Source organism: Clytia hemisphaerica, unplaced genomic scaffold (genome assembly GCF_902728285.1).
Source record: "Clytia hemisphaerica strain Z4C2 unplaced genomic scaffold, Clytia hemisphaerica genome assembly, whole genome shotgun sequence".
In the NCBI taxonomy this organism is placed as follows: domain Eukaryota; kingdom Metazoa; phylum Cnidaria; class Hydrozoa; order Leptothecata; family Clytiidae; genus Clytia; species Clytia hemisphaerica.
Window position 1 is genome coordinate 1,832,673 of NW_027103674.1, and position 25,114 is coordinate 1,857,786.

A 25,114-nucleotide genomic window follows, 5' to 3' on the forward strand; every position below is an offset into this window, starting at 1 on the left:
GAAATAGCGGAATAGTCGTCCGGCCGGCGGAAATGTTATCCAGCCGGCAATAAATTGGCTGTCAGAACAGTTATCCGGCCGCCGAAAAAGTCATCCGGCCCGTGGAAAATTGGCCGTTGGAAGAGTTATTCAGTCCGCGGAAATTGAGGTTGAGTTATTCTTTTCCAGTTATCTTCCAGTTATTTTGCGTTCACGATAGAATGATCCAAATACGGGGGTGTTACAACGATAAACTATCTCAATTTGTAAGTGTTTATTATTCTGGTGACTAAATAACATAGAATCAGTAATAATCACTCAAATTTTCATTTTAACAATAGACGATATCGGATTTAGATAAATGCAATGCATTCTGGTTTCTAGGGACTCTCAAAGGAATTATAATAGATCAATTATAATAGATTATAATATAATTCCTTTGAGAGTCCCTAGAAACCAGAATGCATTGCATTTATCTAAATCCGATATTGTCTATTGTTGCAAATAGATATTAAGAAAATAGATGAGAATTGGTTGGTTTGGATTTATTGAAAGCCATGCTGAATATCTGTATTGCAAAGCAACACTGGCATAGAGGTAGATTTTTCATTCAAAATAGACCTCTTGTAAGAAGCAACATCATGTTGGATATAATTAAAAACTACACTGACTCCACCATCTATGTCTGTGGATAGAACACTCAAAGATTAATTTCCTTCCCTTGTTTTAAATCGATCACATTTTAATTTTTTTCAGTTTTGCCATCAATTGCAAGATTGTCCACATCAAAGGCAATTGAAGATGGTCCTTACTCTGGCCCTGAAATCAAGACAGCCATACCAGGTCCTATTTCCTTGGTAAGACTAGAAATGCACTTCAAACTTTCAAAAAAAAGACAAGCTTGATATTTTGTTCCAGTTCAACTTAATTATACCTTTTTAAGTCATTTGCAGTTTGATTTTTCGTCCAAACATTGTATCTTTTCTGACATGCAATATTCTATTCTTCATTCAGGAAAAAAAGAGTGAAATGATTGGTTTGAATGTAAGTTTAGAATGAGAATGTAAATTATTTTCAACCCCTCTCAATTTTATCAAGAATAGAGAATTTCTAAGTCAATAATCTGTTCCAAAATAATAAAATGCAAACATTATTTTTAACAAACCGCTCTCTAGCACAAATCTGATAGAATATTCAGAGACATGATGATTGGTGTCTATACAGATGAAATGAATGAAGTTTCAAAAAGTCTAACTCTTAATAACGTATTCAGATACATATCATCATTTCAAATTTAATCAAATTCCTCATCCTAGGCAAGTGCTGATGCCATCTTCTTCTTTGTTGATTATGCCAAATCCAAAGGAAACTATATGGTTGATGTTGATGAGAATGTAATTTTAGATGCTCATGGACAAATCTCTTCATTGCCTTTAGGTAAGACGTTTTAGTTTTTCTATTTGTTTCAATAAAGTTGGTAAAGCAGAATATAGCCAAAAATAAGTAAACAGGTTTGGTGATACATTGAGAATTTATAATGCTTGGTTCCTCTTTTGAGAAAATCCACTTCAAATTTCAGGTTAGGCAGGATCTTGTTGAATAAATTTTGTTTGAATTGCATTTTACAATGTACTTTGAATAGCTTCTTCTTTGTTTCTAAGGTTACAACCATCCCGCTCTTCGAAAAGCAGTTGAATCAGATGATGTCAAGGTAAACACCACCAATCTCTAACTCTGAAATCCCCAAGTTAATAGGGGTGTGGTTCGACTCACTGAGATTTTTGCTTCCTACAATAACGGAGCTGTGTCACTGGCTGGTCCACCATTTCGTAATCTATTCCGCTTGACGACCTATGAGATTTGAATGTTTTGTAATTCGAAAAAAATGGAAAATGGAAAACAACATGGCCGGCTAGTAGACTTTGAAACTGGACACATTTCCGTAGCAAATCTATGACCAATTAGCCTATTTGTTGTGTAGTACTTGTAGTGGTCTAATGTTGTCAAGTCATTACATATTACCTATAATCAACATTATTGAACCCTGGTAAATTCAATATCCTGTACTGATAAATGATGATAATTGGTAATACCATGTTGAATTCTATAACTTTCCATAAACTCTTAGAATTATCTGATCAATCGACCTGTACTTGGCATACTTCCACCATCAGATACCAAAGACCTTCTCGAAAAAACATTACTAAAGGTATCTTTAATAAACTTAGCTAACAGGAAACGTTTTTTCAACGTTCATCTAACGTTATATGGACGTTGTTAGCATTAGATAAACAGCTGATACTATCTAAAGTAGCTTCTAGAGTAATTCTTTGATATAGTATTATCCAAGTCTTGCCTCCTTGTTTCCAATGAAACTTATGCTAATCAATATGTTCCCTTTTTTATTTTAAACTATGTTTGCTGCAATTCTCATTAAAGCAAATGTTCTTTGTTTGAAATGCCTTGTAAAAGGTAATTGGTAATTTGAATCCTTTTCTCTTTTCCTTGAATAACCATTCGAGGATGGTCAACTTTGAATTTTACAATACATTTCTGTAGGTCAAACCAAAAGGCATGGATTATGTTCAAACAATGATGTGTGGTTCCTGCAGTAATGAAAATGCCTTCAAGAGTGCCTTCATCAAATATATGGTAACCAAATAACAGATGATCCTGGATGATCACTATTTTCTTACGTTCATCACAGAAATTAAAAATTAACTTTCTAAGATAAATAATCAATTCTATAACAAGAATCTTGTTACGTGCCGTGATGTCAAAAATTGTATTTATTTTTGATACAGCGGTCTTTTAACACAACCACGCAACTTTTTTGTCATTCCCAGTCTTCTGAAGCGATGCTCGGTCCTTACAAATTCGAGATAGCATAATCGTCAGATCGTCTGCTTTTACCCATTTCTTTAGAACTTCAGCGTAGTGAAAACAATGACGTTCTGATTTCTCATTTCTCAAAATAAACTTGCTGATTTTATAACGAAGACTTTTGAGACTTTACTGTTTCTAAGCTAAGAGACCTGTCAGATGAATATTTGCTTTGTTGATATACCTGCTGTATCTATTTTTAATTGGTGGAAAGATTGTGACAATCATAAAAGATTCTTTTAATGATTGTTTTCAAAAACCTCATTAAATAGTATTGTAAATTGGAAAATTCTTGTTTTTCATATTTTTTAGAACGATGAAAGAGGGTACGAGATGCCTTCTGAAGAAGATTTACTCTCGTGCATGTCTGCACAGGTTTGTATGTACAAGTTTCAACCTTTTATTGAAATCTAAGCTTGAGACCATGTTCAGACGTTACGGTTTCGTATCGTTCCGATATGGTTACCGTTACGGATCGAGAGTGTTCATATCGGTTTTGGAATGTTTCGGAGCAAGAAAACGGAACAGTTCCATCCGATAAAATAGTGGAGCGAAACTGTTTCCATCTGCTTTGCTTTGTAACGTCTTCTTTTTTTGACAGTCTGGAAACCTCAGGAGTTTCACACCAGTGCTTTAATTGGGCCTCCGAATAGTTAGAAAAATACTAAAGTTGAGCCCTGTGCAGTGTGTACGTTCAACTTTTTGCTATCAAGTGGAAATCTTTTCCCTCAAGGAAATTTCTCTAATTGCTGACATGGTTTCCACACGATAAAGAAAGCGTGCACGGATAGAAGCGAATGGACAAATTAGTAATAAGTCTTTATCAACATTATGAATTATTTTCTTACAGGCACCAGGAACTCCTGACTTGGTTATTCTTTCGTTCACTACAGGATTCCATGGACGAACCATAGGTAATTCCACATGAAAAAAAATTAAAATCCCAGGTCTGGGAGATGGCCATTTCCCAGGACTGCACTGGGTTTTCCAAATTTCAGGGTGTAAAATGACGATTTCTCAGGCATGGGTTTTCCAAATTTTCCAGGCCTGGGAATCTGAATTACCCAACTTTGAATTACGTTTAATAAATTCTAAATGTATTTCATCATTTTTAATTAAAATGCCTAGGCTAAAATTTTTCCATATTTCTTTCTGGAAAAGCCCAATAAAATTGTCATAAACCAAGGACAACTTAATGTAAGTTTCGGTTGATCTTTACTGTTTTGAAGCCAACTAAGGTATTTTTATAGGTTTGACGCTACTTACTTACTACCCTCATTTAGGTAAGCAAAATTCGGCAGTAGGGGTTTAAGGACCAGAATAAAAGGGATCGGCGTTAGCTTAAGGTGGACGCAGAATAGGCTGATCAAGATAGCAATATTCGTTGAAAACATGAAAGTTTGAATAAATAAAATACCAATAAAACAGCTTCTGTCCTTTCTTTTTGTAGATTTTTCGAGTCGATTCATCGTTCTTTTAGGTTGTTTAGCAGCTTCGAAAACGAAACCAATGTACAGAGTTGATATTCCGATTCATGACTGGCCAACTGCTGACTTTCCTCATCTGAAATACCCACTGGATGCGCATGAGAAAGAAAACAGAGAAATTGAGGATAGAGCGCTTGAAACGGTATGTCAATTAAACATGAAGTTAGCAAGAGAAAACTTTTTAACGGAGGTCCAACCTTTTTGCTACGTACCAACTAAAATACTACTATATCCCCTAAAATTTCTCTTGCATTTCAAATTTACATTAACACCTTGGAATTGGATGTTACCTTATTGGTATATATTTTCGCGAATCGCGAAATTTTTTATAAAAAACGTGTTTCGCGTGTATTAAATTTCGCGATTGCCGACTTCTGGAAAATTTTCACGTGTATTAAATTTCGCGATTCACTAAACTAGGTATTTTCAGAAAGTGGTAATATAAAGCAAGAAAAAAACTGATTTTTCTTGAAACACAACGTTTTTGATGTTGTGATAAAAATACTAACAAAATACTAAGAAAAATTTTTTCGCGTGTATTTAATTTCGCGATTTCGTAATTCTGAAAAATTTAAACAGTATTAAATTTCGCGAAAATTGACAAAAAAACTCGTGAAATTAAGTACCCGCGAAAATTTGTAACACGCGAAAATATATACCAATAAGGTACTATATGCTTTTGACTGATTTTGAAAAATAGTCCAATGGATTTCCATCTTATTCCACCGTTCCACTTTCGCTTGAAACAAAAAAGTTTCCATCTTATTCCACCGTTCCACTTTCGCTTGAAAGAAAAAAGTGGCATTTTTTACTCTTTACAATGTTGTTTAATTTTCAAGACTAATATACAATAATGAGTTTTTGTAGAACCTCGAATGAAATACATGGTTTTATCAGTTTTAAATTTGATAATTTGTTTTTATCGGTAATTTTGCTCAGTCATTTGCAAAAACACTCATTTTTAGCCTGAAAACTGTGTTAACATATCTTAACATTAATAATAAATAACATAATTATATAGAGGCTTTTTCACCTTAGTGTTCTGTATGATTTACCAAAGTTTCAAGCTCTTTTCAAGAATACGTGCTAATTTGTTTGTAAAAATAGATTGAGAAAAAATCAATATGTTGTTGCTTTCATTTATCTTTATATAAAAATCATTTTACGTCTCAAAACAAAATAAAACTTGCTTTGGCTACTGTTTTTAGGTCCGTAAAACAATAACGGAATCCAATGCTTGTGGTCGAAAAGTTGCAGCAGCTATCATCGAACCCATACAAGGAGACGGAGGTTCGAAGATATTATGCTTTCTGTTTTTATGACTCTTTTAATTGTTTGGGAGTTGTGCTTTACATTAATTCCGCAAAATTTATAATCCAGTCTCTTTAAATGTGTACTCACTTTTACTATAATGTGGAAACCATGTTAACGAAATTAGAGTGGTTTCCACACAGAAGCAAAGAAGAGTGCACACTTAAAACGAATGAACTTTAGTAAGGAAAAATCTTCAACCAAAACTCGTCTCTTCTTAACTGACATAAGTTTTACCCACAAAGATATTTGCAGGTACAAACAGGAAATATTTACAACATGATTTCATGCGCTATATGAAAAGAATTGAATTAAACCTTGGTTATGGGTTAACTGCTAGTTATACTTTTTATTTAGTTAGCTACCAGGCTACAATCCACCAACAAATATCTTGAGACAAAAGGATTCTAGAAATTTTTGCAAGATAAAAATCCGTCCCCGGACTATCAGTGTTGAGTCAGGAAATGGCCGAGAACTCAACGCTGATAGTGGGCGAAAGTGGGACCATGTGAAGTGTCTTAGATATTGGGGAATCGTAGGTTCCAAGTGTGTTGATAAGAATAAAAAACAAACACATGTGCGTCAAAGCTCGTGAGTAAATTGACGTCTGTTTTTGATCGTGTTTTTAAATTCCTGGCCGTCTTTTTTATTTTTACCTCTTTCAGGTGATAACCATGCGACACCCTATTTCTTCAAAGAATTGCAAAAGATTTTGAAAGAGGTATAAACAGAAAGGTTAAAAGAGACCTTCGCGAAAAATCTCTTTGTGTGATGTATACTTTCTCAATCTAACTAACTATTTTAGTGTGGTCGTGTTACAAAAATACAGGCTGTTTGTAGGAAAAAAATAAGATCTAGCTGAAACTTTCTCCAGACCCTCTCTATAGGATGCTTATATCTCAGGAAAAATTCCCCTAAAATCCCACTGGTGGAACATCCCTTTTTTGGGACATTTCTATTTTCCCCAGGCAAAATCCTAAGGGAGAATTTTTTTGAAAATTTCAAACTTATTTCAAGACAATATCATGTATACCATTCGAAAGCTCTCGAAAAACTATATAGAAGACTTTTAAACGGTTATCGCTGATTTCCTTACCTAACTCGAGATATTTCATGCGCAAGTTCCACTTTTCGCCACATTTTGGTCTAAATTGACCATAAATAGCATCTTCTGCGTGAATTATCTCGAGTTAGGTAATGAAATCGGCTATACCCGTCTAAAAGTCTTCTGTATAGTTTTTCGAGAGCTTTCGAATGGTATACTTGATAATGTCTGAAAATGAGTTTGAAATTTTCAAAAAATTTCGCCCTTAGGGTTTTGCCTGGGGAAAAAAGAAATGTCCCAAAAAAGGGATGTTCCACTAGTGGGATTTTAGGGGAATTTTTTCTGAGGCATAACCATCCTATAGAGAAGGTCTGGAGAAAGTTTCAGCTAGATCATATTGTTTTCCCGTAAATTATGCTAAACGACCTCACTATTTGTGCAAATTTTGCAACTCTCTTGAAAGTATGCAAGTGAATCAGCCTTAATAACCCGTCTCCCCGGTCTCCCAGTCTCGATAGAACTTTTTTTACAGTGAAAAATTTCTATCGAAATCCTAACGAGGATAAGAATTCTATTGTATTCAGCTTAAAAAAAAGATCTTCTAGGAATGGTTTTGGAGTGCGATTTTCCCAGTGTGAACTTCAAATCAAAGTGACGGGGGTCCCACCGGTTCCGTATGAATCTAAGTATAATAGCTTGATAAGAGGATTTAAAACATTAATTTCAAATATGCGTTACTGGAGAAAGATGACCGGGGAAATTATAATCTTTCTTTTGTTTAAAAATGAGATGCGAGCAGACGACAAAAGCTATGTTAACATTATGGCCTTTGAGTTTCTCCCTATCATTTTCACATGATTTTCGTACATCTTTCTCACAGTTCAATGCAGCTTTCATTGTTGATGAAGTCCAAAGCGGTGGAGGTGGCAGTGGAAAAATATGGTAAATTTTTACATTTCTTCATTTTCAGTATAACAGCTTTATTTGTTGTTGTTTTTTTTTGAAATTTTCCTAGACTTTAGCCAAATAGCCAAATAAAAATGAAAATTAAGAACATCGTAAGAAAATGTAATTTACTTATGTAATTTGATTTATCTGAATTCATAAGAAACTTATGTAATTGCATTAATCCGTATACCGTTCGACTTGAGGACCAATTTTATAACCCAAAGGAATTCTTAATATTTGAGATTTGGATTAATTTCAAGAACGCCAATAAGATTAAGGGTTAGATCTACAAAAATATATGGCATTCCAAGTATGGCCTTCCATACTTTACATCAAAGAAGTAAAATCGTTTATGATCTTCATAAATGATTCTTATAATTTTTCGAAACTTAAGAGCAAATCAAGAACCATCCCGAGCCTTAGATTTCAAAAATTGCTAAAAAAATACTGATTTTAACAGATTTTAAACTCATTCTAAGTTTTTAAGTAAAGAAACTAAACGTATTAAGAACATTGTAAGAACAATTAAGCCTTAAAATTTCAAAAAATTAAGAATAGCTCAGCCTGGGCCAAAATTTACTGGTTCTTGTAAAAAAAGCGTGTATATAACTTTGATTTTGTAACATAACACAGGGCACATGAACATTGGGGGTTAGAGGAACCACCAGACATGGTAACGTTTGCCAAGAAAATGCAAGTTGGTGGTTTTTATTACAAGAAGGATTACCTTGTCAAGCAGGTTTGTCAATTTTGTAATTTGAACTTGGAATTTTACAAGGTTCTGCCGATTGAAGTCTTTCCACCAGGTTTTTTGAAGGGTTTTCTATGTTTTTAGATTGGTCAATTTTTAAGGTTTACCCTACTTTCCTTTGTATTGCATGTCTTGATAGTTCACTAATTCAGGTAGTGATGTAACGCAGGTTTTGTCTCAAGACCAATTAACGCTTCCCTATCGTTATTGCGCCAAAATCGTACCAAATCTTTAAAAACCTAAATAATATCCTCGCAAAAGGCCTAAATATGAGACCTCATATCACTAAATACAACTTCTTCCTTCTTCCAAACCAACGAACCCCAAGATAAATTTAATCTATAATTCTAATATTGTTCGGTCAACCAACCCTAACCCCCCCCCCGACACATCCCTTTAATATGACAACAAACAGAAAATATTCAATCCTCAAACTGAGATTTAAAGGAGAATACCTCAATGTCCAGTTCTAGGTATATTTTAAAACAATGACAAATATCCCAAACCCGACAAATTCCAAGCTGAATTTAATTTTATTCTAAAATTTTTTCAGTCAACCTTCGAACTAATTAATCCATAAGCAAAAACTGGAACGAAAGATGTCCACTCTAATTAGGAATATAACTAACAATGCTAAAACTCGTAAACACGATGCGATTACAAAATCATGCAGAAGTCACTGTTCAGCTCTAGGTATATTCTAAAACAAATACGAAAATGTTAAGCAAATAATTTTGATGATTGTAATGATCTTAACTTGATCATTGCAAAGATCTACCTGGTCCATTCTGGAAATAAGATAAAAAGTAACATTATATATAATTTTCTTAAAATTCTAAATAATAAATTTTATTAAAATGCTGAGGAAATTAATTTAAAGTATTAAACTCTAAACAAAAAACTTTTAAATTGACGATGTACAGCTGAAGACGAACTTGAATGATTGTAGCTAGCAAGGAAAGAAGGTAGAATAGAAATGCGCAGCAATAGTTTGTCAACGAAAACGTAACGATCAAGTAACGTTATATGGACGTTGTAAATGTCACATGGACGTTGTTTTAACGTTGTGTGCCGTCTGGGTATAAGAAAAGAGTTATAATACAGCACAAGTTTATAAACGATGGCATCGCAAACTCACGCAAGAAGAAGCTTAAAAGGAACGCACGATTCACTCTGCACATAGCGAGAAAATAATTTAAAGAAGAAAGAATAATATAGCACAAGTTAATCAAAGAAGCAATAAGTGAAATCAGTACGTACCAAGAATGTCTTAAAGACAACGAAACTAACCTTAGAAATGATGATGTATTGAACATGATTCACTTTGTACATAGCCATATCGTATTTTCAACACGTTCATGGGTGATCCTGCACGTAACGCAATGTTAAAAGCCATCATAGAGACAATCGAAGAGGAGAACTTAATGCAAAAAGTGACGAACACTGGAAAATATTTCCTGGAACAACTGAAAGGGCTTCAGGTATGCTATTGATTGGATATTGTTTTTGAAGTTACTTTGATAATGATCTTATAAGCCGGCTCAGCAGTAGCGTGGTGGCAGGGGGCAAGGGCCCCTCTCCAGCGGCCGATTCTCTTGGGGGGGGGCGCTGAAATAAAAAGGGCGCAAAAAGACGCCTCTGTTTTCTAATTTTAGCGCCCCTTTACTCTTTTACACCTTAGATATCGCATTTTTTTGGCCAAAAAGAGAATACCCCAAAACATTCCCCATCTTGCGCGAATTTTAGTCGACCCACCACGCTACTGCGGATCTATTCGATTCTTCGATTAAGATCGTCTGGAACATTACTATTTTTTACATACACATTCAAAATATACTTCAGAAATTACACACTTTTTAACAATTTTCAAATAATCCACAATCATATTACTATTTTAATTAGGAGAGCAAACCTGACCATTTTATGGATGCTAGAGGTGTCGGTTTCCAAGTTGGTATCTCATGCAAAACACCAGAAATCAGTTCAAAGATTTATTATGAAATTCGACAAATGGGTAAGTTATTTGAAAAATTCCAGATTTTAAGTTTTGCTTTTCAAATGTTTCTTCAGGGGTTGTCCACATAGTACGTACGCACTAAGGGAAGAGGGGGTCTTATCAAAAGCGTATACTTGCGTACAGGGGGGAGGGAGGGGTGAAAGGAAAATGTATGTACGCAGAGAAAATATTTTCATAGCCCTTTTTTGCTTGTTTTTTTGTCGACTTTTACGCTTCTTATACGCATCAAGGAGAAAAAACGTTTCTTAACAAACATTTTCATGAGTTTCATGTATGAAATAAAGGTCCGAACCAAACGATTTTAATTCAAAATTTTCTTCAACCGAGGGGGGGGGAGTAAATGAAAAAGTACGTACTTACGAGGGAGGGTATAGCCATTTGCGTACAGGGGGGAGGGTGTACTCGATTTTCGACATTTTAATGTGTGCGACTATGTGGACGGCCCCATGATGAAATACTTTTGTTTATCTATATACCCTGGGGGGGGGGGTGGCACTCGATTCAAAAAACGACCGTAGGTGCGGCCCGAAATAAGGCCTTTGAAATCTGACCCCTACAGTGCAGACAGGGTAAATTTAGCCAATTTCGAGCAAATTTGGGCGAAAAATTGACCTTACAGTGTATTTTTTTAAATATTATTAGCCATTTTAAGGGAAAATATATTCAGGTTTTCCAAATTTTATACCCTTAGAGTGTACTTTTACTCATCTTTTCTCATTTCGACCCTTACAGTGCACTTTAGGAAGCTTGGAAAAAGGTCCCTTAAGGGCCGCACGTACGGTAGGCCGTTTACCTTGAGTGCCTCCCCCCCCATTGCGGGTATATACATCGATTTGATATTTATTCGATTGGGATCAAAAGATCTTTTTCCGTGATCCATCGCTCGCTTGACTATCGACTAAAAGTTGGGTCTTCTCAGGTCTTCTAGCATAATTTGAAGAGGCAACTAAAATGATATAGAGTTGAAAGTTTTCTCTACATCCATGCTTCAGGAAGAAAATCACTAAAAATGAGGTTAAGTGAAATAAAATACTTCTTACACCTGACCCCGAGAATGTAGTAAACCCCGAGAATGTAGGTTTCTCATTTTTAAGCATTGTAGCCTTAACAATAGTTCAACTTCATGAAAAGTTGTTTCAGGGCATACTGTTACACATTACTTATTATTTCTAGACATGAAATTTTAACTTGAATTAATTTTTTCTAACGAAAATCTGAATCGGATTTGATTGGATACTACCCGAATTGAGACATTTTTTAAATAAATCCTCTCTAAATCGAAATCTATTGGAATTAAGTTATGATGATAGGGTATTTTCTTATTCCTAATGAACTAAGGAAATGGGGAAAATAGTCCATTTCAATATTTATTGTTCTAAGTTAGATATTTTGACGAAAATGTTTGACCTACCTTTTGGGGTTAGTTGACCTACAATTTGGGGGCCTTCATAACCCGACATGAAAAGTCTGTCAAATTATACAAAACTTATTTCTTGTACTTTCATTACATGAAAGTACTACCTGAGAGATGATTAATGTTGACATTTTGAGCTTTTACGACGTGTCCCAGACCCGCTGGGACCCAAGCCCAATCAGAAGATTTGCCCAGTTGGGACTTCAGTAGAAATTTTTTTCCCCGTTGTTGAAAAAAGTTCCACTGGGGCTGTGAGGCAGGGGTGTTGTTACATTATTTACATATTTTAACACAAAATTTTTCACCTACAAAATAAAAACAATTTTCATGTCTCTTCTTTTCGTCCTTTCTTTTACTTTTCCTCATTTGTAGCACGATAAAATTAATATCTTTGTTAAACTTTTGTCAGGGTATATTTATAATTCATAAATTTCACGTAGAGAACAGTAATTTCCGACGAATACTAAAATTCCTCTCTCAACAACCAAATCTTTTCACCTACATTCTGGGGGTTAAAAAGCGAAAAAATTCAATTTTCAGAATAACAAAGTGCTCTTTAGAATATTGTTTTGGCACAAAATATTTCTAAAATTTGCTGTTATAATTAATCCAATTGAAAAAATATCAACATTTTACTATTACTACATTTAAAGCCATAAAACCAAACCTACATTCTGGGGGCTATAACGAAAATGGGAGTCAACTTCAAGGACCAAAACAATTAGCCTATCTATCAAAAGTAATGAAACCAACCCCTGGGAAAGGATTTTGGGAGTTCAAAATTTCGTTGAAAACATTCAATGTTTTCTAAAATGCAAATCTACATCTTTCAGGTCTGATTCAAAATTCACCTACATTCTCGGGGTCAGGTGCTGTAGTCTTCATTTTTGCGTCCACTGATTCTTTATAAGACTTTACTTTAAAAAACTTTAAGTTTGCCGTCAGCCGATCGACTCTTCTTTAAACTTGCCGACCTGAAAACTTTGATTGCTATTTCGACGAAGAGATTTTTTTTTTCAAAAATTACAAAATGTAGACAAAAAATTCCATGAATGACCAAAATAAGAAAGATTTCCGATCGACCGACCCACTTCCAAAATCTACGGTTGGGTGACGGCAAACCAAGAATTTTTTAAGTCCAGCCTAATGATGTTTCATCTTTTAGGTTTGAACACTGGTGTTAGTGGTACCCAGACCATACGATTTCGGCCATCACTGATCTTCAACAATTCACACGCTGACCTTACTATTGACATATTGGACGCTGCTGCTAAAAGGATCTAGATAGTAAGATCTAACTACTTGACTGGATCGGGTTTTCAATAATAACGGAACTACTTTAATCGGATTAAATTTTGCGAGCGAAACAAATCACGAGCGAAAAAAAACCTCGAAATTTTCTGGATTTAATTTCGTGAGTCAGAGTTTTGAAAAATTTCGCGTGGACTTAATTTTGTGAATAAGCCTGAAAAACAGCTGAAAAATACTGTAGCCATTTTTTGCCACAAATGGAGACTTTTGATTGGTTTCTCCCCCAAAAATATGATTTTAAAAATTTTGTGGTGTATTTAATTTTGTGAATCAGAAATCTCACGCGTTTTCGCGAAATTTAGTCTCTCGAAAGTTAATCCGATTAAAGTATGTCCAGAGCTTCAGAGCCAACTAGTCCACCGTCTTAAATTTTTGATTTAAGACAAAGGGATTCGAATGTTTTAAAGTTAAAACTTTCGACGTAAGACAGAGACAACATGACAGACGAGTCAACTCTAAATCCAGACACGTTTTCAAATGGTCGTGGCTTGTTCACAATTACGAAAGACACATCTGGACTTATTTCGTACTTTTCAGTCTCTAGTTCGTAGTTTTTCTGACTTTTGGGACTTTTTGGTCAAATGAAATCTGTGGGCAGATGACTTATCAAATTAGCAAAGGAATATGATGGAATAAGACATTCCTTCAAAAAATATAGTTGGAAGTTATGTTGGAAGTTTGAGTTCAGTTTTATTGAATATTTTTGAAATAATTTTAACATAATACTTTGTAAATAGATTTATGAATTTGGATTGGCAAGCTAGGGGGGCAAAAATCCCTGTAAGACACTGTGCAAAGATCATAGTTTAAGCCTTATTTGGGTCGTTTTAGGGTATTGCAACACGCATTTATCGAACTTTTCCCGTATACAGGGTGTCCCTAATTAAAGTATCGAGTTTGAACATGCGATTGAGTAGAAAAGTTTGTGTGTGTTATAGCTAAAATATAAGAGCGTTCTCCATCACACAGGCTTATTACAAAAGGTAGTTACAACGTATAAATTAATCGTAATGACAAAGAAAAAAGAGGGAGAGCTTAAAATACAATTTTGTGAACACGCACATAAAACTTTCTACTCATAGTTGTGTTTCGACTCGATACTTTAATTAGGGACACCCTGTATAACAACAAGTTATAGTAGTTGCTATTGTTGCTAGGGGCTGAGTTAGAGGTTTGCTGTACTCCCAAGAGACTTTGGTCAAAAAGGTTCAGTTGCATAGGTATTTTTATAATTAATTTTTACAATTGTTTTGTAAGTAAGATATATTTTAATTATTCAATCATTATTATTCAATTATTATACAACTTTTTTATCAATCTCAATACCCAAATACACACACACATTTGTTACGATATACTTGGTATAATCTAAAATTGTAAATAGCGCATCCTGATTATTTTGTCACCGATAAATCCTTCAAGAGAGATACTTGAAGTACAGAAAATTTTCTTAAAAATAACATTTTGATCGATGGTACATTAAAAAAAAATGAGTTTCACTTTTTAAAGAGCGCTGCTAAATTTTATAGAGCGATTTTAATTCATAGAAGATTGTTTGTCCATTATTTGTTAACGCTGAATGGAATTCTACATTCTCCAACTTATACTCGAACTAGAACTACAGCTTTTTAAAAATAGATATATTAAATGATAAATAATTTTGAAAAATTTTAAAACCGTTGATTTGCTTGTCCATTTTTTAATTGCAAACATTTCTTTAAGCAGTTGAAGTTGATACCAAAATACTTGTTGATGTCGTGGTACCTGAACTTTAATTATAACTAAAAACCGACGGGTAAACCACTCAAAAACTATCGTACACCTCTACAAAAAGTCAAAGAAAAACTCAAAAAGTCAAAGAAAAAGTGAAAAATTCTTAGAAAAAAGTCAAAAAGTCAAATAAAAGTTAAAAAAAAGTCTTGAAAATATCTAAAAGTTTCTTGAATGGGAGGATGGGTGGAGCAAAATTTATTGTCGGTTGGCGTTTTTGGACAAAAAGTCAAAAAAAAGTCAAAAAGTCAAATGAAAATTCAAAAAGTCAAAAAGTATCGTACACCTTTTTTCAAGTAATTTACCCCTCGTTAAAAACCACATTCGTTTATGTAACCAAATTTGTAACCAAATTTGTAACCACATTTGTACCCGTCATCGTATCACGTTTATATGCGACATGAACATAAACACAATGCTCTCCACTGTTATCATCTTCCAAATGATTTTCTCGATCTTCATAAAACCAGATTCGTAATTCATCACCTTCTGTGACTTCATAACCCAATTCGTTTTTGAATGCAAATATTTCTGGATTTATATCGCCTAAAATATCAAGTTTGCAAGTGTTTGAAATAGTGCTTCAACTGTAACGAGCTTTTACAAAATCATTAAGAAAAAAACAACTAGAGTTGACTTTCTCTCTCTAATTCGATCTTCAAGGGACCAGGGATTTTTTTCGAATTACAGAGACAATTTTATACTACTTTGAAGTTGAGACTAAAATTTTAGTTCGAATTATAGAAAGATTTGAATAATAGAGGTTCGAATTAGAGAGAGTTTACTGTATTTCATTTTGATAAAAGCTATTCAGTAGCTGATCATTATCTAAAGACATGAACTTAGAGTTGTACAAAAATGAAAGATTGTTGTTTCTTTCTTTCTTGATAGTTATGTCATCTAAAAACTGAAAACAATAATGTGTGATAACTATGAAATCATTTTGCACGGGAGAATTCATCAAAACCCTCACAAGCCTCACAAAGGGGGTGCAAAATCTATAAAAAAGCAAATCAGTCTCTATTACAGGCTCCAAAATTGCGAAGATCTGAAATGTCTCCCTCAAAATATCAGGAGGAAAGCTCCTAAAATTTCAAAAGAAAATTGTTAATTTTAGATGATCTTATAGCTAAAAGTCTCGCTTGAAAATAAAAAAAACAGAACATAATTTTCAACTGAGTTCAAAAAAGTCCAATATCCCCCCCCCCCCCGTTTGATAAGTTTTCGATTTTTTCAACCCCGGACCTTATTAGGACCATAGACTTATAAAGCCCGAAGGGCTAGATGTTGTGCTTTAAGCTCTTCCAAGCAAAAAAAAGTAAATATCTCAAAAAAGATTGCTGCTATTGCTTTCGAAAACCCGCGAAGCTTCTTATTGGTCAAGCGCTGAAAGTCTATTGTAATGTCACGTGACCTAGGTAGGATTTTCTACTTAACCTTGGCACACTTTTAAGCGAAAGCACGACATCTAGCCCTTCGGGGCTTTATAAATCTATGATTAGGACCCCCGGCAATTAATGTTTGAAAATATTTTCAGCTGTCTTCTTTTGCGCTAAATAGCCAAGTTTTAGTCTATAATTACCTTATTTTGGAGGTATTTAGAGGAACAATTAGGACCCACAATTTATTAAAATTTGAAGATTTTCCCAACCCACCATCCTCCCTTTGTTCTGCCTTAGACGGGCCTAAGTAGGGTATGCTGCGAAAACTAAAAACCATACAATCATGGACAAAACATTTGAGACAAAGGAGATTTCCCGGCGAAATTTCAAATAACACCACAAAAGATTTTTAAGCGGGTTAAACTACAGTTGGAAAGTAGAGTTTTAACTCTAAGTTTTAAGACTTAAGACCTTAGGATCTCAGGATTTAAAAGCTCAAATTAGCTCCAATAAGGCTTGGAATATATAGCCTAGAAGCCACCGAACCCCTCCAAAATCGGAATATTCGATGAAAGAAAGTGGAAGTGCTAAAACAACAATTGTCGCCCGAACTTTAAATTCTGAAAAACACTAAATTCTGAAATTGTTTCGACCATGATTGTAGTTCAACACAAACTCTCATATTATTTTAAAGCGCCTATATTACTGCCTGCGAAGTATAGACGAATTTAATCTAATGACCCAGGGATTATAATCAGTAAGAAAATAATTTGCTAAAACTTACGAATAAACACGGAGTCGAAATCGAGTTTCTGATCTGCTTTATTAGTTAGCAAAAGGCTCATGTGTGCTCCCGTACCAAGTTTCTTGCAAAACCAATAACTTTTATAACCTAGAAATGGTAGAAAAAGGTTGCAATCTTTCTGTAATTTGAACTAAAATATTGGTTCCCTCAGGTGGAAAGTGGTTAAATTTACTCTCTGTAATTTGAATTTTTCTCTAATTCGAAGGAAAGTTTTTGGCCCCATGAAGATCGAATTAGATAGAGTCAACTATATTAGTTTAGGCGTATATATTTTATGTCGTTCGAAAAACTTGCTAAATTGAAGACATTTACTCTCACGAGCATAAACTGTCGGGATTTTTAGATTTCGAAAAATAGAATTTTAAACAAATATTGGCCTAAAAAGGACAAATTTACCTTAAATCTGATCTTAATATTTGATATCCATCCCCATTAAGTATTTAATATTAATTTGATATAATTCTTCTGTTTCGCGAATCAGAATTTTTCAGATTTATAGAAAAAGGTTTTCGCTAATTTTTTTTCTCGCCCGCGGGGGCGGGCTACTTAGACAACTTAGACAAATGGAGGGTACGGTATGTGCCGCCCTTAAGGGTACCTTTTTTGGATTTCCAAAGTCCCGCTAAGGGTCGGAAAAATCAGAAAATCAAATTTCAGTCCCACTAAGGGTAGGAGAAATAGGAGAATTTCAACTTTTTACCCCCTGAAAGATCGAAATTTGGTCAAAATTCGTCAAATTTGTCCCGGTAAGGGTCGTAAAATTCACAAAACTTTCCTTTGTTTTCTCCTCTCGGTAAGGGTCCGAGGGTCGAAAGATGGGCGGCACCCCTCGTCAGCTTGCAACCATAGTACCCCCCCCCCCCCGCCCCCGGGACTGAATTGAATCCCCACTAGACTTTATTAAATTACTTGAATACATGTATAGATTTGTGTTAATTCAGACCTAAACAGATTTTTTGCTCATTTGATGGCCGTTAAAACTATTTCATTTAAATTTAGATTCATAGTTCATTCGCCTCAAATGTGTACTAATCTTTCACTGGTTGAAATAAGAGATTTCCAATCCTGGAAATATCTTGGAAAGCTGTGGAAATATCATATTTCATGATGTTCCCAATTCTGAAATTCATTGAAATATCATATTTTCAAAATATTTCCAACTTTGGAAATATAGAAAAGTCATATTTCCATATTTACAAAAGTGAATGGAAATATCATATTTTCAAGATATTTCCAGGATTGGAAATCTCTTATTTCGCCCAGTGTTTGTTTTGCTTTTTATTTTCCGATTAATCCTCCAAATCTAGCAAATCATATGACGTTTAAAAGATAATTCAGAGTACTTTAAGCTTTGGGAAAAATAACTCAAAGAATTTTTAGAAATTGAAGATAAATAGTGGTCGAAAAACTCCATTTTTTGCTGTTTTTTTTACTCCTACGGACAACCTTATTTATGTGATTTTTAAATGAGAGAAATAATTTTACTTTAACCCTATTCATACTAGGCTTTTAGGGGTGGTTCAAAACTAAAAAACTTTTCCTGTACCACCCCTTAACTTTTGATCTAGTGGGTCGTTTTGGATGAAATTTGACACACAAGATTCTTGTCACATAAGGTAACTTTTGACAAACATTTTTTTGATGGCGTCACTCATCATGCCCAAAGTGAGCAAAATCCGAAAATTTCCTTTGTTCACAAAAATAGCTTTTGTATTCTAACAAAGGTTTAAAATGCTTATTTTATTTTTAAAAAAATGCTTATTTTATCCTAAATATTTAATAAATTACGGTTTGAACGATGAATTTGACATAGAAAATAAATTTGTATTGGAAAAGTGTCAATTTTTGTGACACCTTACTATCAGAAATGTCATCATGTTCAAGGTGTGAAAATTTTTAGGTGTCAATTTTTTATTTATTTTGAAGCTAAATAAAAGTTAGGAATTTACAGAAAATTTCATGACAAAAGCTCTATTATTTCAGGAGCTATTACCAATTATTTGACCTCCGAACAGAAACAGCCCCCCTAGGCCGAATAGGGTTAATTGTATAAGTTATAGGGGCCATAGCAAACGAGGCAGTAGGAAATGAGCAACCTAGTCTTTGGTGGTCCCTAAGTAATGAAATAATTTGTACCAGGGTAACATGAAATGGATCCAGAAAAATGTTTGAGGATCACCATAACGATCTCTCCACTGTAAGTTGCTTCAAATTTACCAGGTTTGTCATCCTTCGCTTGGTAACAAACAGGATCCTTTGATATTAACCTGACACAATACCCTAGAAGAATAAATGAGCACATCGAGTTAAAACACATAACTTTAATAAAGGTTTTTTTTACATAATTATTTCCGTTTCATATCAGACACATATTTCATATCAGGACAGTGTCTTGCTATTGTTATATTATGCTGATATAAGCAAAAAATGTTTTTCTTTTCTTCTTTCTGACCAATCTTGCTTCACATATCCGTGTCAATTTTGTATTTCGTTAGCTTCTTTTGTTAGACTTAAATTGAAAGTTCGAGGCAGAAATATGATTTTAATGTGTACTCAAAAAAAGTCTCAAATTGATCATTTCTCATATTTGTATAAAAGTCAAGTCTAAAAAAGTAAGAATACGTGAAGAATATTTCACCCTCAATTTTGGCAATTTCTTAATAATATAATTTGATCCTCATCCAAAGTACACTATTCTTAAAAAAGCGTGTGTATCACGAAAGAGAAAATCTATGTCCTCAAAGGATCATTATTTTAAAGAACTTAAAACAAGCAAAGTTGCGAGAATAATTTGAGGAGAAAACTACTCTAAGGTTTAAAGGCTTTACTCTTAGGTGCCAAATAAACGGGCCCCCTCGCTTGTTAATTTTTCGATTTTTTTCCAACCCCCCCGGACCTTATTAGGACACCCCCGTTTATTAATTTTTGAAAAAATTCCCAGCTCCAAAAAGGAAAATTCCTTGTTTTACTCTATAAAGCCTAAATTTTGTCTATTTTGACCCTTTTTAGGGTTTTTAAAGGTCCATTTTCCAACCCCCCCCCCCCGGTAATTAGGTCCCCGCCGTTTATTTAACTTGAAAAAATTTTGCAACCCCCCCCCCATTTATTCGAACTCCCCCGTTTATTTGACACCTAAGAGTAACCTCAGAAACCTAGTACTCTTGTGCTTAATTGATAGGGGAGGGTTCACTCACCCTCACCCAATACCATTTTATGAAATTTTCCTGAAAAAGTGCCAAAAAGTGCCAAAACCTTTTTTGGGTTTTTGGGAAAATCACCCCAGAATCACTTTACATTGACCCCCCCCCACCCAAAATTAAAATGTTCTTTTATTTGTGCCAATTTTTGAGTATTTTTGTCCAGTTTTTAAGAAATCGGGTGTTTTAGAGTCCGCGAAGCCTTCAAATGTTCTTAACAGGTTTTTAAGATTTTGGCCATCGAAGCCTTATGTTCTTATATAGTTTGCTCTTATAAAAGAAAACGTGTACCCAAAAAGTTAAACCCACCTGCGTCACAAAAAAGATCATCATTTATTGGATCAAAGGAATAGATTGACATCAATCTCGTTAAAAGGTTGACCAGTTCTGATGGCGGAGGTATTGTCGAAGGATGTTGGGTTGTCGAAGGTTTTGACGTTGATGTCGTTGTCGGTGATGATGTCGTTGTCGGTGATGATGTCGATGTCGGTGATGATGTCGTTGTCGGTGATGATGTCGTTGTTGGTGATGATGTCGTTGTCGGTGATGATGTCGTTGTCGGTGATGATGTCGTTGTCGGTGGTGATGTCGTTGTCGGTAATGATTTCGTTGTCGGTGATGACGTAGTTGTCAGAGATGTTGTCTTTGGTTGTTTGATGGTTGTCGAAGATGCTGTTGTTGACTGTGGGATTGTTGTCCGAGATGTTGTCGTTTGCTGTTGGATAGTTTTCGCTTTTGTTGTTGCTTCTGCAGTTGGTATTGCTTTCGTAGTATCGGGAACAGTTGTTGTAATTTGCGAGCTTGTCGAAGTCGTTTGAGTGGTAGTTGTTGTAAACGTTGTGGGTGGATTCGAAGACGTTTGGGGCGGTGTATGGGTTGTTGTTGTGGACGTCGTGGTCGATTTTGCTGTTGTAGCTTGTTCTGAAATCTTGTTAGGTGTTGCTGAAGACGTTTTTGGTGTTGTTGAAGACGTTTTGGGTGTCGTTGATGTTGTAGCTGGTGAAGTTGTTTCTGCGACTTTCGTGGTAGGTGTAGTATTAACAGTCGTTGATTGGGTTGTCGCTGTGTCTCTGTTTCTACCTGTGTTCTGTAAATGTTAAAAAAAAAGAGAATATTCAAAGCTTCCAAATAGCCCGGAGGCTTTGTCACGTTTTTTTTCTGCGAGAGCAGGTGGGAGGGGGGTGGCAAGCAAAATAAAGGTGCCTACCTATGGGGCCACATTCTACGTGCCCCTCTGTTAAACGGCCTGGCTTAGGCCCTCTCTGGCCACCACGACATTTCTTGCGAAGTAATTTTAAGAAAATGGAAATTTTTTTAGAGAATTACCCACTTGGTTAATTTTCTGTACATCATTCGAATTTCTCAGACATTCTGGCTGGGTTTCCCTAGAGAACTCAGAACATAATCTCTTACCATCTCGGATAAAGTTAGAACAGTGAAAACAATATTTTATCCTTTTCTAAAACTTGAAATTTATAATTATACTTCAATAAAAATATAGCCAAATGCGGGCTACAGTCGAATCTCCGATGTAGGATTCGAAGCCGCTTTTTTCCTACATTATTCTACAATATTTATGCCCGCCTAGTTTTCATTTAGACCCTGGATTGGAAGTGGTGCCTTAGTATTGAAAAAGTTTAAAAAGCAAAAACAAAGAAGGGGGCGTACGGGGGTCGCAGACACCGAAATACCGACGCGTATTTCTTGGATTACCGTCAACACCGACAGCAAAATTTGGTAAAATCCTTATTTTTGTCACCGCATGGCATGTTTAACATCGAAATACCGTCACTTTTTTCTTCAAACACCGAAACACCGACAGAAAAAAGGGTTAATACCGTCACACCGTCAAACCCGTACGCCCCCCCAAAGAAGATACAAGATTCGTTCCGTCATACGAAATCCGCTCAAATTTTAAGGCGTCACTTTTTTTCGCCTGAGAATGGTTGAAGATTTGCCTATTTCGTACCCAGATTCACTTTCACCAGTTCCTGATTTTAGTGATGGACGCGATACGCTTTCGCGAGCTTTATAAGAATGATAGAATGAACTATAAGGGACTGGGTTCGAGATTGAAGATTCGCCGCCAGCTCTATTACATTGCTTAAAGGGACATAAAAGTACTGACGAAATTTGTAAACAATCCGTATGCAGCCGGGATACAAAATCAAAACAAACGTCACATGTCAAAATAATAATAAAAAACAAATTTGGCTGATTTTGATTATTTCAATTGTTTTACAAGTTTGTTTTAGACACGTGATTTTAATTGTTCTCTTTAATGACACGTGTGGTTCTTGCCTGTACCAGACGACCACGGCTTTTTCCTCGACACCGTTCTGTCCGTGGTGACAAGTGATAGACCAACAGAGTGATAAAAAATTCGCGTGTTGGGATAGAGATAGGCTAGTGTGGCTCGCACAATGTTTACATTTTACTACTTTTATGTCCCTTTAACTACCTTTCTATTTGATATACCATAGAAAGCCCATTTTTCTTTACAAACAAGTCTTTGACGGATTTCTTGTCGCGTTTCTTCTTCGAAATCCAGAAGCTCGCAAATCCCTCTCTACAATGTAAAAAGGGAAAAATTACACGTTTTTTTATAAGAACAAACTATATAAGAACATAAGGCTTCGTTGGCCAAAATATTAAGAACAGGTTAAGAACATTTTAAGGCTTTGTGGACTCAAAAACGCCCTTTTTCTTATGAAAATGGTCAAAAATTCTTACAAAATGGTCGAAATAAGAACATGTTAAGAACATCCAAAGGCTTCAAAAAATTTTGATGTTCTTGTTTAAAAAAACAACGTGTATATCTGTACCAAGGGGTAAAACACTCGGGAAAATCACTTACACTTTTTTTTCAAAATCAGTAAAAATCAAGGTCGAAATCAATAAAATTAAAGAAATCAAAGTGAAAATCAAAAAATATCAATTAAATAAAAGAAGCAATAGCAAAATCAGTAAAATCAAAAAAATCACGGACGTTTTTTTTCGGAGTGTTTTACCCCTCAATCTGTACACTGCCCTCGTTATCCTCATACCCACTAAGACTGTACTTGAGAAATACCTTGAAATTTCATCTATATAAAAAAATCTATAATCTATACAGTAAAACAAAAAAAAATCTTAATCCCGGCTGTATTTTTGAGCTTTAAACAGAAAATATTGAAATCCTAAAACATTGAGAGGGGGGGCTAGGGTTGGAGAATGGGGATCGGACCCTTAGAGAGACTAAATTTTTGCAAAAAAGTGACCCTTAGAGAGCCAAAATTTGTGAAAAATTAACCGTTAGGAACCCGGGAAACCGGCGACAAAATCCCGTTTGCTGAATTCCATCTTTTCAATTTGTATGATGGTGATGGGTAATTGTGTAACTTCATAACGTTATGTTGTTTGTACACAGACCCGATATCTACGGCTAATTTCAAAATTTATTGCCGTAGAGGGTCTGTTGTCATTGTCCTTTCTCATTTGAGATTTCTCAAATCCACCGCTGCGATAGGGTGTTGGTGAGAGAGGGGAGACAATGAGAGAAGTCTTGCTATTTATAAATCATACTTCTTTGCAGAGGTCTCCGTATGGGAAATTTTTTATTAAACAGACATTGCGCACAGAGTGTACTAAGTACGAAGCGATAAACGTGTGGTACACTCTGATACAGATGTAAACGTTATGAGAAGGGCTGTGTTATCTGGCCCCCTCACCATCAGTTTAACAGAGTCGCAGAGCCAGATTGTTTAGTTACCATAAGTTGGTCTAATGCTGAATAATGAAAGGTCGGAATCGCTGATCGCTACTAAAGGGTCAGAATGGAAAACATCTTCTTTTTCAATCAGTGATTCCGACCTTCCTTTTAATCTTATCTCTAAGAAGGGCGTCGGAATAACATGTCATGTCAACATTAGACCAACTTACGGTACTCTTTAGAGACAATGTCCGAAAAATATTTTTTTCAAAATATAAAAAACGCCCTGGGGGGGGGTGGTACAGGTTAACAAGAAGATTACCTTAAGAGCTGGTCATAATTTTATTACGTGCACGGTAAACCTCTAAAGACACTTGAAAATTAACCATCTCCTGAGGAAAATAGTACTCGCGTGGAAAATTCTACAACAAGAATCTTGTGGGCCGGAAAGTCAAAAACTAAATTTTCCTCATATGGCGCCCTATTTTCAAACACAATCACGCAACTTTGTTGTCATTCCCAGTCCTTTTAGACGAGCGCGGTCTTTACGGTTTTTAAGGTTTTGAGCATATTCTTCAGATTGTTATGTTTTCACCCATCCTTTTAGAGCTTCAGCGTGGTGGGTAGAAAACAATCACAATCTAATCCCAGGTTTACCTTAAGATGAATGTTGAATCCAGCACAAGATTGATCCATACAACACAATGTTAAACATTTCGTCACTTGAAACATATTTTCTTTTACGAGAATCGGTCGCGTTAAAAATTTACTTTCATCAAAAACATAATTAAATTCGATTTCATCATTAAATGTGAGGCCATTGTGAATTATAATTATCAGTGAATATAATATATTCAAATGATTTACGTTGACCATTTCTTGGATCGTTTTAATCTGGCCGAAAGGATGAAAAAATATCCGTAGACAAAAAAAATCAGCCAATCTCAATCAATTCAAAATAGGCAGTTTCAGATACTGAATAACTTAAATTATCTGCATATTAACTAATTTTGGACATGAGAAATATTACATTATTGATTGATATTGATTAGCATTATCTAAAAGACAATTTTAGAAGGGAATTTTTCATTTCAGGCCATTTTTCTTTCTCTTATAGCTTGAT

At 35.0% G+C, this 25,114-nt stretch overlaps 2 protein-coding genes across 2 annotated transcripts; one reads left to right on the plus strand and one right to left on the minus strand.

Moving 5' to 3' along the window:
* Positions 1-479: 479 nt before the first annotated feature.
* LOC136803475 (4-aminobutyrate aminotransferase, mitochondrial-like) lies at positions 480-13,194 on the plus strand. The gene is made up of 17 exons (XM_067060215.1): positions 480-576; positions 736-836; positions 994-1,023; positions 1,296-1,416; positions 1,641-1,690; positions 2,108-2,188; positions 2,539-2,631; positions 3,175-3,237; positions 3,713-3,776; positions 4,343-4,491; positions 5,558-5,639; positions 6,326-6,381; positions 7,586-7,647; positions 8,287-8,392; positions 9,739-9,885; positions 10,307-10,418; positions 13,001-13,194. Exons 1-17 carry the CDS (start codon positions 537-539, stop codon positions 13,117-13,119), a joined length of 1,476 nt encoding a protein of 491 aa, XP_066916316.1. The 5' UTR covers positions 480-536; the 3' UTR covers positions 13,120-13,194.
* A 1,861-nt stretch (positions 13,195-15,055) lies between these two features.
* LOC136803476 (integumentary mucin C.1-like) lies at positions 15,056-24,943 on the minus strand. The gene is made up of 6 exons (XM_067060216.1): positions 24,649-24,943; positions 22,762-22,869; positions 20,610-21,387; positions 19,240-19,383; positions 17,083-17,190; positions 15,056-15,462 (listed from the first exon to the last, which is right to left on the minus strand). Exons 1-6 carry the CDS (start codon positions 24,865-24,867, stop codon positions 15,245-15,247), a joined length of 1,575 nt encoding a protein of 524 aa, XP_066916317.1. The 5' UTR covers positions 24,868-24,943; the 3' UTR covers positions 15,056-15,244.
* Between the last annotated feature and the right edge of the window lie 171 nt (positions 24,944-25,114).

Bases quoted from the DNA above. Each gene is read 5' to 3' on its own strand.
- LOC136803475 (XM_067060215.1), top strand. From the start codon at position 537: ATGCTGAATATCTGTATTGCAAAGCAACACTGGCATAGAG. The intron at 1,417-1,640 runs GTAAGACGTTTT...TTTGTTTCTAAG, and splicing joins AATCTCTTCATTGCCTTTAG to GTTACAACCATCCCGCTCTT. The intron at 10,419-13,000 runs GTAAGTTATTTG...TTCATCTTTTAG, and splicing joins TTATGAAATTCGACAAATGG to GTTTGAACACTGGTGTTAGT.
- LOC136803476 (XM_067060216.1), bottom strand. From the start codon at position 24,867: ATGGTCAACGTAAATCATTTGAATATATTATATTCACTGATAATTATA. The intron at 22,870-24,648 runs GTAAACCTGGGA...TTTACATTGTAG, and splicing joins GATTCAACATTCATCTTAAG to AGAGGGATTTGCGAGCTTCT. The intron at 19,384-20,609 runs GTGGGTTTAACT...TTATTCTTCTAG, and splicing joins TGATCTTTTTTGTGACGCAG to GGTATTGTGTCAGGTTAATA.